The following is a 17,534-nucleotide window of genomic DNA, read 5'->3' as shown; positions in this document are numbered from 1 at the left end:
TTCTACAACTATCAGCAGATACTGACTACTTGGAATGAGAAATAATTAGGAATTCCCTCAACAATTCCCAGATGAATGTGCCATTTTCTCCCTCCCTTTACCACATTAAGAAATGCTCAACTTCATGTGAAGGCAGATAAATGAAGAAATGGGAACTGTGGGGTACACAAGACATCCTTTTCTAAGTATCTTTCTCCTCACCGCTGCCAAGTGGAAGGCTACTGCTAATTTGTCTTCTGCTTGCCCACAGATTTTTCCCAACTGAAAATGTAACCAATACCAATCGGTTATATTTGCTTTTTGGGGCCATAGTCACTTATGTCCTGCTAACCACGAAGCGCTTGACAGAACCCTACAAACAAGTAGCAATCAAAACCTCAACTTTGTAACAAACAACTTATTAGACTCTTTTTGAGCCACCTGACTTCAAAGGGAGAAATAATTTTTATCAGTCAAGGAAGAAAAGAATCTGTATGCAGACAGAATTAAGCTACTGGTAAAGCATGCCAGTTGAACGTGGTATCGTTAAACAGAGGGCTGTATTTGAGCACTAAATTAGGCATAGGGAACAGAAGGAAAAAAAATCTGTAACTTAAAATGTGATAGGGTCCATTTACGCTACTAGATGAGATTACTTCTCTCTACAATACATTACCCAAAGGCAGTTCGAAAACTGAGAGAGTCTATTACATGGCGCTAATCAGAACTTATTTCTAAGTAGGTCAAATGTTGAAACAAAATCCTGAAATCTTATGCAGTGTTAAAAAAGTCTCCTGAAAGCAGTACAGCCAAGGTGTTAATCACTTTTTAAAATATAAAAAACCTTCTGCATAAACATTAAATGTAGCACTTTAAAATGCACAGTCATACACCTGAGGCTGTTCTGTCACTGTCATTTTAATTCAGTTTTTAATAACCAATTGAATTTTAATTAGATGAATTGCTTTATTTGCATTTATAGTTATTTAACTTCAGATAAACTTGTTCAATGTTTAATTTTTTCTGACATCAGGTCATTCCCACTTCCAAATGGTCAGGCAGATTTAGATCCTAGGAACACACTCTTCACTAAAAAGAAAACAAATAAGACAAGATAGTTTTTCCCTGTTTATTTCCCTGTTTTTATTTACAATAGACACATTATATCTTTGAATGGCTTTGAATGAGGGTGAGGGCACGAGGAAAGACAGTGAAAGTACTAGCAGGACTGAAGCAAAAATAGCTTTACTATCAAACTTTGGAAAAGACAATTCTGACTTCAGGTTCCAGGTAAACACCAGTTTCTTAGTGTCCTAAATAACTGCAAATTCCAAACAACCTGAAGTCTCTTAAATAGAGTATATTTTTTCTAGTCATTATCTTAAAGCCTAAGTGAGGATCGTCCATTACTACCTACATGCCTTCTTTCAAAATTCAAGGTCAAAGTACATATGAGTAGGTTGATGGGAAAGGAAGGCACAACTTGCCACAGATTTAAATGGAAATACCATTAACCTCTTGTGACGGTATATGCAATAAAGCTTTGCCTTTGTCCTGGGCTAACTGAAAGCTGTTTAACTGCAATTAAGACAAAACTGAATCCTAACTGCTAAGAAAGAAGGTCTATTAGCTTAGGCATAGTACCACATGGCTTCCCATAACCGCAGAAAGCAGACAGAAAGACCTTCCAACTGTCTGAAGCACAGAAACAGTAAACTCGCATCTGCCTGACAAGGACATACTGACTTATCGATGTTACAGCTATCAGGCCAGAATTAGGATTATGAATTTTGCTAAAGTAAAACTGATCAGAGCATGAAGATTAGAAACAGCTGAATGAATTCTGAAACCAGCTAAAATAACTGAAAAATGTCTCCTTTTAATTAAAAAAGGGATGGAAAGAAGTAGGTAATGTGCTGTAATGTACTTTGAACTTGAAAATAGACCCAGACTAGCTTCCTGGCCCAAGGGGAAGTTGCAGCTTTATCACCTTGGAAATCAGCTGCAATAACGCACTGTATTCAACTGTTCAACAGCTGAATTTCTGCATACTCCGCTTTAGAAAGTACTTCACAAAAATGAAAGGAAATTTATTTTTAACTGCTCGTGGGTTTGCCTTTGTATACAATATATACACACACACACACATATTGTCTCATTAAGGAATAAAGAAAAATTTTGAATGAAAAAACTGCTTGTCAAGGTAAGTTACTAGCTCTTATGGAAAAAGTAACAAAATATCATAGCTTCTTGCATACAGCCTGCATTCCTGTTAAGGTAGTTCCTTGCAAATAAGGCAGTAGATAACCAAGTTCCTCATATAAGCACACAAAATCAAAAACAGAGTCTAGGATGCTATGTTGCAGAAGAAACATTATCTCCGGGAAGAGTATTGGAAGCAAGAGGGAGAGAGATGACCCTGCCTGCACATATAGCCCAGCATTACCGTTCAAGTACAGGTTTGGTTTGTTTATTTTCTTTAAACACGTGACCTACAGGCTGTATGTGACTGTTGGCTGCATGTGTAAATGTCATATAGTAATAATATTAAGCTTTTTAATCTAATCTCATTTTGCTATACATTTTGGTATAGTTTATTCATGGAAATCTTCATGTTAGACTAAAGCTACCGTGTTAGAATATCTGCAAACAGAAATCTGCAGGAGAGAGCAAAAAACGTCTGTCATCTCTGAAATGTGCTTATGTCCCTATAGCTTAAAACTCAAAATTTTATTTTTCGTAAACAATGTGATCATCTGGCTAAAATAATTCAGTTATACTCTTCTTTTTTTCACTCTTCTCCCTAGGAAAACGGCCATGAAAGGAGGTAGAATTGTAATAACAAACAAGAGCTGAATAATCTGTTCAGAGTTATTCAACAAATTGTGCTATTTACCTCCAAATAATTTATTCAGTGTATTAAAGCAACGTTATTAAGTCTTGTAATTTTTATGTCTCATTTGTACATAATGCATAGAATTTGCAAATAGATCCTATGCGAAACAAAGGGAAACAAGCCTCCTGAGTCATTCAACAATTTCTTAAATAAACAGCAGCAATAACAATCCCTTATATGAAAAAGATGCAACACATTATAAAAATTTAAAGAAAAACTGCAATTACCAAGATTATAAATTACTGAATCAGCAGCAGGACTGTTTTCATTTATGAAGCAAAAAGTAATTATAAATAATGAACTAAGAGAGCTCTAGTAACAGTCTTGATTAAGAGCATCAAATCAGTAAGTGAGCTGAAGGCAGTTTTAAATATCTAACAGCGCTAAAGAATGGTCAGAGTGATAATAATTGTCAGCATCTGTTTCATTGTAACACTACAACAAATCCAACTGCAACTGTGGTGCTTTTTAGGCTTTCTGGCTGAGTTGTAACCTTTCCTGCTTCCTCTGCTTTCAAATACTCATAGGCAAAGATCATGCCCCAAAACAGAATATTTGACAGAAGAATTACGATGAAGAATAAATTGATATACAAATATTTATGTCATAAGAGGCACCGTTCTAGAAAAGAGCTCAAACAGCAGAAATGTTTTTCAGTCTCCATTAAAACACTCTCAAACAGTTATTTGACAATTTTAACTCCATTTCTACAGAATTAGTGCATACTATTAAATCTATTTCTGTTTCACTTCAGCCTCCACCAAAACTTGCTAGAAAATTGGATGAACAAAACCAGCTTTTGGTCAGTCATACTTCTCAATGAATTCTATTTAAAATTCTCTATTAGCTCTTGACACTCATATTGTCAAGGCTATGGGTTGACGCTATCTGAGTTCTAGAGGAAGTAACTGGAAGTGTTCAGAGAAGCTTTAAAAAGTTACTACTTCCCACAAGCTGAAAACTCTCTAAAACTGACTAATTTGGCTTCATAATTGAAATTGTCCTTTTGCATAAACAAAAGTGCTGAGAAGTATCAAAACCCACTTTTATTCTAAAGATATGACTGAAGTTACATTTTTATAACACTGTGGTTGGGAATGCACCATGGGAAAGATAAAAATTCTAATCATTGCCCAAATGTTATTTGCTCTCCCCAAGAACTACAGGAGACCATAAACACAGCATGGATCTTCTAAATACTTATCATGGGGATTGAGATTACCAATGTATGAAGCAAAGGAACGTGCCATTGCCACAAAGACATTCAGATGGGGCTCCTATATATTTTATCCCATAGGCTATGAAATTCTAGACATCTTAACTTCCTCCATATGCTTTCACAAACAAATACACAGATACAGTGATATTAAAGAATACACATCCCCACCATTCTTCCCTCAAAAAGGCCACCTACAGAAAAAATACACAATTAGATTTTAGAAATGCTAATTAAAATAACCTAGGTGTCATCCCACTCAGAGGAGAAATAACAAACACAGTATTATATTTAATATATAAAAACAGTAATTGAAGACTATTTTGATTGTTATATGTTTGCTATGTGTAAGAAATTTGATTTTTGCTATGTGTAAGAAATTTGATTTTAAGAAGTGATCTCCCTTTCAGTAATATTATTTCTTTTGCCCATGATATAGATGCAGAAATGGTTCTGTTTTAAACTGGCAAAATTTCAACTATGTGCATGTCTGCGTGTGCTCACATGCGTGTGTGCATGCACATGCATGTTGAGGTCTGGCCAAAGTTTTGCAGACAGTCAACAACTGGAGCATCTTGCAGAAACATAAACCTTTTCCACAACATGAACTCTGCATAGCCATGTGACATTCCAGAATCTGAAGCATACAATAAATATGGAAACAGCGCAGAAAAATGTCACCCTGGAATTATTTTACACCTGTTTGCACAGTGTTTCACTCACAGCCAACTGCAAGAGAAGAATACAAACTAAAGGGAAAAAACAGTGTCTAATAATAACCCATACTGGAGAGAGAGCTCAAAAAGTAGGTTGCTTGGCTTGGAATAATCCTCCCCCGCTACCTCACACCCCTCCCATATTCAAATCAAATAAAGTGCACTAATTTAAGTTCAGTAAAGGACATGACATCTATATGAACAGCAGGCCTATATTTGTGATGACTATTAACACTAATAATAAACAAATGGATACTATAACCATTGCTTTGAGATGAAATGTTGGACTGGGAACAGTGGTCTTAAACACTGGAAACTTTCAGGGTCCCTAACATTAGGCTCTGTTAACACAGACTGTCAAGTTTTAAGGCTTTTAAGCCACTATGGCTATTCCAAAGACCGGTAAGAAATGGTCTTGGGAACAGCACTAAGTAGATCTGAATGGTAAAGAGAAGAAGAAGAAATAGAATTGACAACCCAACACCTTAAAAATTAAGAGGCAGGTCCCTCAGACTATTTGGCTAACAAGTCATATTTTCAAAACAACTACTTTCTGCCTCCCGCTATTCAAGAACTTTGGTACTAACATTTTTAAAATTTTCTCTACACACAGAAGAGCTAGAAATTTATTTTTAGCCTGGTTTCCTAAGGAAATGAAACTTATCCGTTAGTCTCTCATCACAATAACTTCTGAATTCGTAGAATGATTTCTGCCAACTCTGATAGAGTAAAGGTCTTAAACGTGTTAGGTTCCCAAAAAAATGGCAGCTGAGAGAAGAAAGAGAATTTATTAGTGCTCCCAGTGTGGGCTTGCCTTTTATTAGGCATCCGGGAAAACACACGGGAGCATACAGACTTAGATGCTTGACACACAAAGCCAGGCTGCTTTAGCTCTGTCACTCAGGGCTGTCGGTGGACTAAGGGGAAAGGATAAGGCTGTTTTGTTTTGTTTGCTTGTTTGCTTTAATGAAAGCTGCGGTGCTCACACATTTGCATAATTGCAGTTCAGTTGCAAATAGAAGTAGCATGGACCAGATCCCTCACTAATATCTTTGCTCAGAGGTCTGCCAAAATGTTAAAAAACAGTGTAGAACGGCTGAAGAACTGGCTCCAAACACTGCAATGCAGTGAACATTGAACTACTGAAATTTCTTAAAAATGTGAACGAAGGGAAATTTTGAGGCCTGCCAGAAGGACCTCATGTAGCTGGATAACTGCCTAAAAGAATGATAATTAACTTCAGTGTAAAGAGGTAGAAGGCAATATTAAGGGTTAACATCTCTTCAAAATAAGCTTTTTTTTATTTGTTGGTCACTTCAATAAGAACAAATTACTTGCTAATTATATTCATTTTGCTCAGAGTATGGATATGAGTGGCCTCAAAAAACAGGCTCTACAGTCATTACTACTCCATAACTTGTTCACTACTATTAGACCCCCCCCAACCCTCACCCCCTTACAGGACTTACTTGTTCTAAAGTATATTTTCCTTGATGCTCTCTTAAGCCATCAGTATTAAAGATAAGTTATGTGAAAGCCTTTTTATTACAGTAAATCTGTATCTTATGGCAGTAGCAGCTGGGAAAGATAAGTTTGCTCCTAACTGAATCTTCATGAAACGATCCTTCATTTTTTCTTGTACAAGGCTGAAATGGAATTACTTCTACTGTTTTGCAGTAAGAGATTGTAAATATAGCAATTTGAAAACATTATGTTTTCTAACCTCATGGAATTTCCAACGTATTCAGTTTAATATTTTTACCTTTTCAAAATGAATATCCCAATATAATCAGAAAATAGAAGTCACTTTGAAAACATACACTGTAGAAATTGGAAAGTATTAATGTGAATACGAAAAAACTTCTCACTAGAGTGCTTAGCATATACACTACGATAATACTAAGGTGTTGATATCATGTCTTGAATGAAGAACCTAAAATGTATTCTCAGCTTTTTCATGATGCCTTCCCTAGGAAAAAAAACACCCACTATTGTTTTTAATAGGAAAAGCATCATAAAAAAGCTGCCAATACATTTCAAATAAAGCTATTAAGCAAATAAATATATTGAAGACACAAGTCAGCATATCCCACTAAATGAATAATGCTATAAAATAGATTCTGAAGTTGGTGTGCCTTTCCCTAGTTTTGAGCATATTTAGCCACATCACAGACACTTTATAAATAAGACGACAAGAAACCATTGTTACAGCTGAAACTCCAATTACAACTTTTGGCTGTATACTGAGAATCTAACTCAGAGTCAGACCAGTAAAAATAGGATTAGAGCCTTCAATTGTAGTGGACTCCAAGCACCAGGTTTGTACTTCATATAGACTTTATGGATGATTAACAATCATAAAAGTAAAGTTTATTTCAGCCTTGAATGCCCATCTCCACTGTAAGACAGCTTCATTTCAGGTTAACAACTTAGTAGTGAAATTACTGGAAAAGATTTGTCTGTTTATTTTAATATATATAAAAACGTGTAACAGCAGCAGGGCAAAAAGAACAAAGGGGAATATCCGCAACTGTGCTTTAGCCTATTATTTCCAATTATTAACTATGATAACAGTTATTACTAATAGAATCTGCAACAGAAACCATGAAACAAGTATTTTCCAACCACCAAATAGCAATGGCAGCCAACATAGATGGCTTCAGGTCAGTGACAGGATGGGAAAGACTACATAAAATAAGATATACTAGTTGGGACAGATATGGAAGTTTATTTCTCAACTCTTTCTCAAAAAAAAAAAAAACAAAACAGGTCACTTAAACCACTTCTCTGGCCTTCCGGGCTCATATTTGTTTTTAAACTGTTATTATTACTTCAGTACTTAGCTTGCAAACTACCAAGGGCATATACCCTCCTCACCACACGAAGAAAATTGACTGCCAAGGCAGGAATGTTACTGTTTAGATTTGTTTACTATGACCAACACATTGCATCATATTTCTTATAATTATGAAAAACTAACATAAATCAATATTTATTAGCCAAATTTTAATCACTGAGCATCATTTCCAAATCAATTTTCAACTTAGGTCTTAAATGAAAGGAACTCACCAGTTAGGGCGTACATGGTCTCATTTACGTAGCTCATGGTGGTTTAGAAAGCTAGCAAGGCTGTTCTAATATTGTAACAGGCAAAAAATTAAAAGCAACAATGAAGGGAAGTGGTTAGTCAACTAGCTGGTTCTGTTATTCCCTCCCACTTCTTACAACAGTGCCTAACTGCGGGCTCATAATTCAGCTTACCATCCCAGTTCCTTCTTTCATCTGTTTAAAAACCCAAAACAAAAAAAAAAAACAAAAAAGAAAACAAAAAACACCACCACAAAACACACACAGAAGTTTTGCAGGATTATTATAGTGTTTCAAAACCAGATGTCTCATAGCTATAGTCATAATAAGATACTAGATACAATATCCAAGCAGTAAAAATCTCCACTTACTTGGAGAAAAAACATTGAAAAAACAAAGTTCTACCTAAGAGTAGTTTTTCCCCACTGCTGCTTTGAACTGAGGTTAATAAAATGCAAACCATTTGGCATTGGTGGGGATGGAAGAATAAATTAGCTATATATATCATTAGTTAGGTTACCTAACAGAATTGATCCAGCTGGCTTTGGGATTAACAGAGAGAGCAATTTTTAATGGAAAGTACAAGAAGCCAGAAGCCATTACACAGCACAGAGTACCACACCACAGGAAGGGAAAAACAACAACTGCTCCTGGCACTCTTCCAAAATGCAAAATTAAACCCAAAGGTTCAGATTTAGTTATGTAAACCTCCTCCTTACCCATGCAAGTCAGCATTTTGAAATACAACTAACTCTCTCTCAACTTGCATCCTACTATTACCATAGAGAGTATCACTGTTAATGCCCTGAGTTTTCAGAAAGCAGAGATCACTTCCAGTAGGAAATGATGCATTGAACATTTTACACGATTTCCTGCTGAATCTCACAACTCTCCTTGCCCTGAGCCATAATTCTTTGTAAAATCACAACCACTTGCTGCTTACTATGACAGAAAATCACTAAGGAATATTTCACTAATTAACTGTGAGGTTGCAAAACATTGGCCTATCAGCTTCTCAAAAGGAACACGATGCCAGAAAAGTACTGGGTGGAATTCTCCCACGCTTCTGCTGCATAGGTGGTTACACACCTGTACATGAACACGGGATGCTATCTAATGAAATATTCATATTTTATACTCACTTTTCACAAGTAAAAATGACAGTGGGTAATAAGACAGAAAAAAGCTAAAAATGATACAATTGCTTTTGAATTAATGCATTTAAAATTTTTCTTAAATCCACATTTGTAGGTGTATTTCTGTATCTGCTCTGTATGCTTCTAGGTTTTCAGGTAATAATGGTTCTCTGTATTCTAGCAAAAGTTAAAATGAAAGTCACAGCTCAGCAACAAAATAGTAATTCGAAAGAAATTTCAAAGAGTTTATCACCATACATGAAAGGAATTAACACAACCTCAGTGTTCTGATTTACCTCTCTTAAACCCAGTGAAAGAGTTCTCACTTTCAGCAACACCATTTGGGTAGCAGGGGGAGGGGAGCATCTCCCTTTATATTATTTTAATGCACAAAAAAAAAAAACAGCTAAAGACATGCTGGTTAAAGTAAAGCAACAGAAACAGGACAAGTTTATTTTTACATTTGTGGTCTTGTGTTTTACTAAATGTTTTCCTTTAACATTTGTAAAGTACATTAAAGATTTAGTGTCTAAACAATTCGGTTTTGAGGGGCTTTTGACTACATGAGATAAATCATAAACTAGATCAATTTTTAGCTTCTCTTTCCACACACACACACATAAAAAAAAAGCAACAACAAAAAAAACCCAGCACTCCAGCAAGGCCACAAGGAACTGCACCCTTTTCCCCCACTTCCAACATACACACTACTCAAATCAGCAGCCTGTACATTAGCTTACTTGGAAGAATTACCCTGCTATCATGCAGCAGAGACACTGTTGTACTCTACTTTCTCTCACATTTCTGTCACTCTTCCACCCATAGTAAGGGATCGCCCATCTAACACAACAAAGAAGCTACGTTTTGTAATAATTTTCACTGTACCCAATGGAAGAATAGTACGACTGAATCGCTATTCTTGTTCACAGCAGGACTCTTTAATAGCATTCTTGCTGCATTTTGCCAGTAACTTGGCATCCAGTTGCATATTGCCAAGCCCTGTTTACTGTAGCATGAAAGAGCAAAAGACGTCATACTAGTACCATTAATTCCTTGAATATTTACTTACTAAACAGCCTCTGTGGAACAATTTCCCTTCCTGCTGGGGAATGGAGACAGGATCTGGAGTGGACAGACCCTCCAGAACTTGGAGAAGACTTGTGCTTTCATGCAACTATGAGAAAGGACTTTGTTCAGTAGGAGGGAAGATGAAATAAAAACACGGACTAGGTGGCGCTACCTGTTTTTCAGGCAATTTCCTGGTTTTATGCAATTCCATTCATGAACACATCAGATTATAACTCCTCAGGGTTTCCCCCCACCTCCCCTGTCATCTCCCTATTAAAAGGCTGCCTGAGAATTTCATTTTCTTGATGGTTAAAAATGTTCCTGTGATTTCTAAATATACGTACTCATGGCTGGTCTATAACCATTTCTTCTTCCACTAAAGCTGTCCTTTGGCTTAAATATGACTTATCCCTCCCTCGTATTGACTGCACCAATGCAAAGAAATCTGATCCTGCTAGATCCAGGATAGCTTTGAAGGTTTTCCACTATATTCATTCTTGTAAATTTGGCAGGGGGGAAAACAGGGTGGTGGTGGATTTTTTTAGATAAGTTCCACATGCCAAGAAAATGTGTTCTCTTAAGTTTTTTTTAATTACTCCTTTCCATTTCTGAAGGCATTACTGCACTGTTTCATCCAAAGCCAAAGTCATTATCTCATATTTTTAACATGTATTGCAGTATTTATGTGCTATATGCATTCTCTGTGAAACAATCATCATCCATGTGAACAATTTTCTCCTTTACGTGCTCAGACAGGTATCATTTTTTCATGTCCACTGAAGAAGAGAATTAGCTTCCCTTTCTCCTCACTTTTCAGAATGGTTGTCAACCTGCTTCATTCAAATATATATTTATATATTTTAAAGAAGAGAGTTATTGAATTCAAGTAATTCCTAGCATAGGAGATCTTCACATCATCATTTAAAAGTACACTCAGTTTTTAATTCCTTGCTACATGCAATATCATATTCTGCTTACTATTTTCAAAACCAGAGGCACATTATTTATGTTATTCCAACATAAAAGGGGAAAAATACAACTCTATCTGGGATGCGTTGTCTTGTTGTTTTCCAAGTGTTTGTAATGCTTACTAAATAGATCTTCAAGTCAAATATTCTAACTGCAGTGCTTCATTTACCTCAAAAGGCTAAAAGCATTGTGAAAGGTGACAGCTGGACAAAAAGGTGTTTAAAGTACTGTTCAACACGAGCAAAGGTAACGGAGTGCTACATGTGATAGCCCAGGCACCAGAATCCCATACTTGCATTTTCTACAACTGGCTAAATCTGGTGCAGTGCTACCACATAGATTACATATGAAGAAAAGAGTCAATCAAACCAAGAGTTACCTACTTCAGGAAGTCCTCTGGGCAACTTTACATTCTCCTCTGAACTTCCAGCCGTGGGTGGTCCAGAAAGTACAAGTGTGTATACCACAGAAAGTTGTCTGAAGTATGATTCAGAACACAGTTCAATTTAACCAAAGGACAAGACCTTCAGCTGGAGCAGGAGCGTACTCCTTTAATGATTTCAGTATAACTGAGATGATTTAGCCTCATTCACTGATGCAGGAAAGAAGATGACCTTATAAAATACTTCTACTTATTCACTGATCAGTATAATACTTTTTATCTTTTGGAACCAAAGATTAATCCACTCAATTTAAGTCAAAATAAAACAGATGTTAGGTGGAGAAAACTGAGGAATCATCACCGAAGTCCAGTACTTCTTATATCATTTTCCTTCCAGCTAAGCTTTCACAGAAGTGCCTACTGACATTAACATCATCACTACTTAAGTACCATTTTCAAGATATGTACATTCAAACAAATCATTTCAAGGGAGTAGTGCGTCATTTATGTTAACTATATCCCAAAAGAATCAAACTACACTTAGAATAGCCCCCCAAAAATAGCTCTCAGATTATCTCTTTAGTTGCTAAATAAACAAACTGCCATTCAAACCTCCTCACCATGAAACACGTTCAATACTTTTCCTGAAGATCCTCAAATTGGTGGTCTTTAGAACTTATAAGAGAAGCAAAGCTGCAGATCCTACCAGTATGCCCTGCATGCGATTCTCCTGTTCTTGATCAGCTTGTGCCTTTCTACTGATTGCAAGTAGCATACCATGAGATAAAGCAGTTACTTAAGTAATAAGAACAGAGCTAAATTAATAATGCTATGGATTGCATCATATAAAGAGGTTACTACCTTCTTCTCTAGTAGAAACAACAACAACAAAATCCTCTGAACATCTCCTGAAATCCCAGCATTCATTTGCAAACTGGCTTATCAAGCATGGTTAAACTTAAAAATAGATAGTAGATATAAGTTATTCTGTGGGGATAGTGAGGTAGCATAAAGCTTTTTTCATTAATCACAGCATCTATGCTAATATATATGCTATATGGCTAACATGCTTGACACATCAGGGCACCCCCACATATTTTAGTATAGTTAAGTATGGTGTCTACTCTTCTACTCGTTCCACTTCTGCAAGTGCAAACATCACTCTATTTGCTCAGATGCAATTACCACGTTAACATCATCACAGCAGAAAAAATAGCTGGATTCTTCATCTTGTACGATAAAATATGAAAAAGTAGGAAAACTTTTGTTTTATATATTACATATATTTTTTCTTCTAGTATAACCCATAATTATGTAAATATCAAACCAGTTACCAAGAATTATTTTTGTTTTCTTAAGAAATCATTACAGTTCTCCTTCCTATTTAAAATAAAAACAAATAAAAAAAAATCTAAACTGTCCCAATCCTCATTTAGAGCAGCTGTTACATGTTGCTGAAATTCCTTGAGGAAGTGCAACTTCTACAAATTTGGACAGCTTGTTTCATTTCCCTAAGCTGTTTCTTTATAGTATCTTCGCCTAAAGGAGAGGTGGGGGGAGAGCAGATTTTTAAAAAGAAAAAAGTGTTCATGTGGACAAATGATCTCTTTATAAAGCTTACCTTTAACTAGTAGACAAAGTCATGGTAAAACAATTACAGACAGATCAATTAAATGCCATTCTATTTAATTTTGTTGTTTTCTAATTAAAAGAAAGAGATTCCCTTATTTTACTATAAGGTCCACGAAGAGATCCTCCAGGTGCAATACTCCAAGCTAGTTTCATTTTTGCTGTTGAAATACTGAAAACATTTATATCGCACCAGGTAACGTCTCCCCCACCTAATAAAAGGCACTGTAAAGCTCACACATGAAATACTTTTTTGTTGTAGTGTTAATTCTTTAGACATAAATTAAAAAATGATTTTGCTAATGTAAAGTATATGATAATCTGGGCTAACAGTAATACATTATCAAGGGGGTCCCACTGGCCTATTGCATTACAAAATATACCTGACGTTTTAAAATTTACTATGAAAACAGTACTTGTTTTGCTTTGTATATATACATATATATATATATATATATTTTTTTTTTTTTTTTAAATCTATCACAGTGGCAAAGGAAGCTTTGGTTAGCCTCTAGAATTTGCAAACTCTCCAGTCACAACTGTGTCAAAACAAATGGCTTTTCTGTTCTTCATTTTACATTACCCAAGCACTCTACAGCCCCTTTAGATACTGGAAACGCAAAAGGGACACTGCCTAAGAAAAGATTCTTTTACACGACACTGCAGTTTCACATACATAAACTTTAAAGTTTGGCTAAGCCAGCACTGCCATCAAAATAAACTCTTGCTAACACAGACTTTTGCATGATCATGCGAATCAGATCAGGGAACTGATCCATCTCAAACTAACCTTGCAGTTTGGAAGAAAAATTTTTCCACATTGATCAATTCTGACCTCCACTTCACTGCATGGACATGCTGCGACCATGCTGGGAGGGAACAACACAGAGGCACAGGCAAAATAAGACGTCTTTGGAGGCAGTGTCAGTTTTGAAATCTGGAAGCTTTTCCTCAAACTACAGCCACAGTGTTTAGGGACAGGAAAAACAAGTGTACAGCCTGCAGGGTAGGTGAGCTCCAAGGTAGCTCTGCCACTGCTTTTGTACACACCTGCTCCAGAGCCATTCAGTGGACTGGAAAAACTAATTCAGGCTCACAGCACCAACACATCACAACACGCACATGGCCCCTCAGCTAGTGCCATGTGACTTATTAGCTCAATCGCAGTGAAACACTTAACACAATCATAAGAATACCAAAGTTCCTGCAAGTTTCTCTGACTAGCAGAACTTCTCCGGTCCCCCGTTCCCAGGGTCTAGGCAGCACTGCTGCACCAGCCCTTCCTGGGGTTAGGAGAGGTCCTCCAGAGGGAAGGTTCGGAGTTATTAACATTACAGGGGCAGCAGAATTCATCCCAGCTGTACTTTTTAGGACTACCTTGAGGTCTCTCTGTCTCTAACATACAAACTGAAGCTCTCACCTACAAAGGAGACTTCAATAAGCACTGATTTAAATGAGAACCCTCTATCCTCTTTAATAAACAAGGAGAAAATTCACTTTAGAAAAATAAAGGAGTACTTTCAGACTCCTGAAAACAAACAGAAACTTGCGTCTGCATCAGTGCTAGTATGAACCCTTCAAGCTGTTTCTTGATGGATTCACTCCAAGAAGGTTCAGTACTGCCTCCTTGATGAGTGATAGTCACAAACAATTATTTCACATTCTCTATGTTCTTATGTTATTTATGCTCCACAGGCAGAAGAGAAACCATATTTTGTAGATATTTGTTCTCGTATCATGTATTCTCACTGTGTGAAAAGACTTTGAGGATGCTGGAACTTCCAAACCTATTTTTAGGGCAAGTTAATTTTCCTAGATAACGCCTTTTCTTATGATCTAATATCCCATTATCTTTCATTATGTGATATGGCCAATTCTCCACAGCTTGATTTAAAAAAAACAGATTACTAAAGCAATACATGTCAAGCTGTTGCAAAGGATTGCTTATTTCAAGTAAAACTCTTGAAGTCAGATATATTATTCATTTTAAGACACTAACACATCTTTTTTTTTTTTTTTTTTGCAAATTAAGGTTAACATATACCTGTCAAATTACAGAGATCAGCACCTTATGCACAAGACCAAACCACTGATTACAAAAGCATAGTCGTTTTCAATCTATCATGCAGTGACACCTCATTTGCAAAATGCTTATACAATGCAAATTATCAGTTTCGCAGCTGTCCACAGGTATTCCAGCATGAAATATAACAGCCTTCTGAAATATTTCTTCTAACAGCTCCGTGTTCTACACACATATACTTTGTACTTGATACTAAATTCTAGATGCTTCCTTTATTCTCAGTACAAAAGAAGACAAATCAAGTATTAGGAGCTTTTTATGATCCAACTGCTAAAAATGACTGTCACAGGATGCTAAGAATGAAAAAAATTTAAACAAGATTAGAACAGACAGGATGAGATCTTTTGCCCTCTCTTATTCTGCACATTTGCTGTAGGAAGGAGCAGCTATGGAAATAAGCCAAAATAGTAGTATACAAGTCAAATCTGGATGTAATTTCTCACTCAAGACTACACATTTTAAATTAGGTCAAAATACTAAAATAGGTTTCCTAGACCCTTTTAAGTTTCTTTTAAATTTTAGAAGACATACTGAAAATATGAAAAATGGCATAAAAGATGCTACACATTTGTTACACAAAGTACTTGTGGCAATTCTTCAAAAAACTCATAGTGATTTTGTGTATTCACCCGTAGTTCCTTTTAAGGTTTCAATCTTTAACATACATATTCCAGTATATGCATGTTATTCCAGTATGCATAAACCAGCCCAGTGTTTTAAAGAACCTAAAAGCAGATCCTCAAAATGTGACTCAAAAAATGAAAAATAACAAAATCCCTGATCACTTTGAAAAACATTGACTTGGAACATCTGAAAAAATTTACATTTACAGGAGGGAAAAATGGTGCAGGGGATAACAGACTTCAAGAGTGGGTGGGGAGGGAGGGAGGGGGGGAGGGAAAGGACAAATGCTGCTGCTTTGACTGTTTCTACAACTACTCTTTATTATGCTTTTAACATATCGCATGGATGCACAAAGTGCTGAATGAGGAGTATTTTGGATGGAGCTTTTTTTACATCACGTGAATAAACAAACAGAGTATTAGAAATTTCTCTGCAGAGGAAACACCTCATAAAACATTTTGCCCCCCTTAGCAAGACAAGTACCCTCCACTTTTTCTCCAAATCCAATATGAGTATAGTCAAAAGAGCATACTTCAATTGTTTTAGCCAAAACACTCAATAGGACTATTCCATAACTGTACAAGATTTAACAATTGGCCGCAGTGGCTAGAGATATTTTTGTATTCTCCTGCCCTTGTTGCGAATGATTCACCTACCATTTCTAAGTTTCCAGGCTGCATCGGAAATCTGTATTAGGGTGAGATCTGGACGTGTACCAGACATTTTATCTGCATGTTCATTTTCACAGCAAATAAAACTGGGTATGTAACCCAGGCAGGAACTGCAGTTCCTGTACCAAAAAGTACCCATGGAACAGATCTACAGAAGATCCTTAAATTCACTATAAACTTTTTTTGCTCTACCTTTTATGATTAAAAGATAGCACCAAACTCTACATACACACTTCTGCATGAAAGCATTAACAGTATAAAGACTATCTTACCTCCTCTTTTTGGCACTACTCTAGACACAGAGAATTACTGGCTCATAGGAAACTGACCTCCCTTTTTCAGAGAATCATAAATGCAAGAGCTAAAGTTACTATATTCGCCTTGCCTCTCACACTTTCAGCATTACAGAGAAAACATTTGAAGAAAAAGAGGAGGAAATCCTCTTGAATCTTTTTTCTCCTTTTCTCCTAATTTCTCTGTAATTTTCTATCTCATTTTTGAAATCTCCTTTTACTCTCTATTTCTCCCTAGCAATAGCAACACAAGTAGTTTATACAGACACTAATCAGTTCAGGCTGATTGCTCAAGGATGCTAAAAAAATTATTTAAAAAAGCATATACAGAGATTATGTCTCTAATGCCAGCTGAATTCCTTAACGTCCCCTTGGCTTTCTCTCCTGAATTCTATATGTCTGTCTTTTGCCAGCATTTCTTCCTCTTCTGAAAGGCAAATCCTGGACGATCATATCTTTCTTACAGACAGTAAGCAGCATTTCAATTTGTGAAAGGCAAATAATTCAGAAAAGAAAAAAAAGTTTCACTCTCAAATCTGATTTTGCCCTGGAGAAACTGTCATAAGGTCGAATATTTTCAACCTCGTACCTCCTGAGAAATAAAATAAAATCTTTCTTAAAATTTTACATAATTACTCTCGAAGCTTTCAAAAAAGCTTTACTCTGACTATGCAGAACTTGATGAACAGAGCAGCTCTACATGGATGTCATTTGGTAATGCTTTAGCTTTTAGTTATTCCAAATCTAATTGTAATTTAACCTCCTCATGTCTTATTCTGCTCTTC

General features: G+C 36.2%; 1 protein-coding gene across 7 annotated transcripts in view; it reads right to left on the bottom strand.

Annotated features, from left to right (window-relative positions):
• HDAC9 (histone deacetylase 9) overlaps positions 1–17,534 on the bottom strand; it is a 508,743-nt gene that overhangs the window by 411,812 nt on the left and 79,397 nt on the right. For 3 of the 7 annotated variants that reach the window (XM_009680791.2, XM_009680794.2, XM_009680795.2), the window contains exon 1: positions 7,877–7,956. The exons of the other annotated variants lie outside the window; for them this stretch is intronic. In XM_009680791.2, coding sequence (XP_009679086.2) covers positions 7,877–7,913 — 37 coding nt within the window. In that variant the 5' untranslated portion in view covers positions 7,914–7,956. Of the gene's footprint in view, positions 1–7,876; positions 7,957–17,534 lie in introns of those variants that run through there. 7 annotated transcript variants of the gene reach the window in all.

Source organism: Struthio camelus, chromosome 2 (genome assembly GCF_040807025.1).
Source record: "Struthio camelus isolate bStrCam1 chromosome 2, bStrCam1.hap1, whole genome shotgun sequence".
Taxonomy (NCBI): domain Eukaryota; kingdom Metazoa; phylum Chordata; class Aves; order Struthioniformes; family Struthionidae; genus Struthio; species Struthio camelus.
The sequence above is the reverse complement of the archived record's forward strand: the minus strand, read 5'-3'. Positions and strand labels throughout refer to the sequence as shown.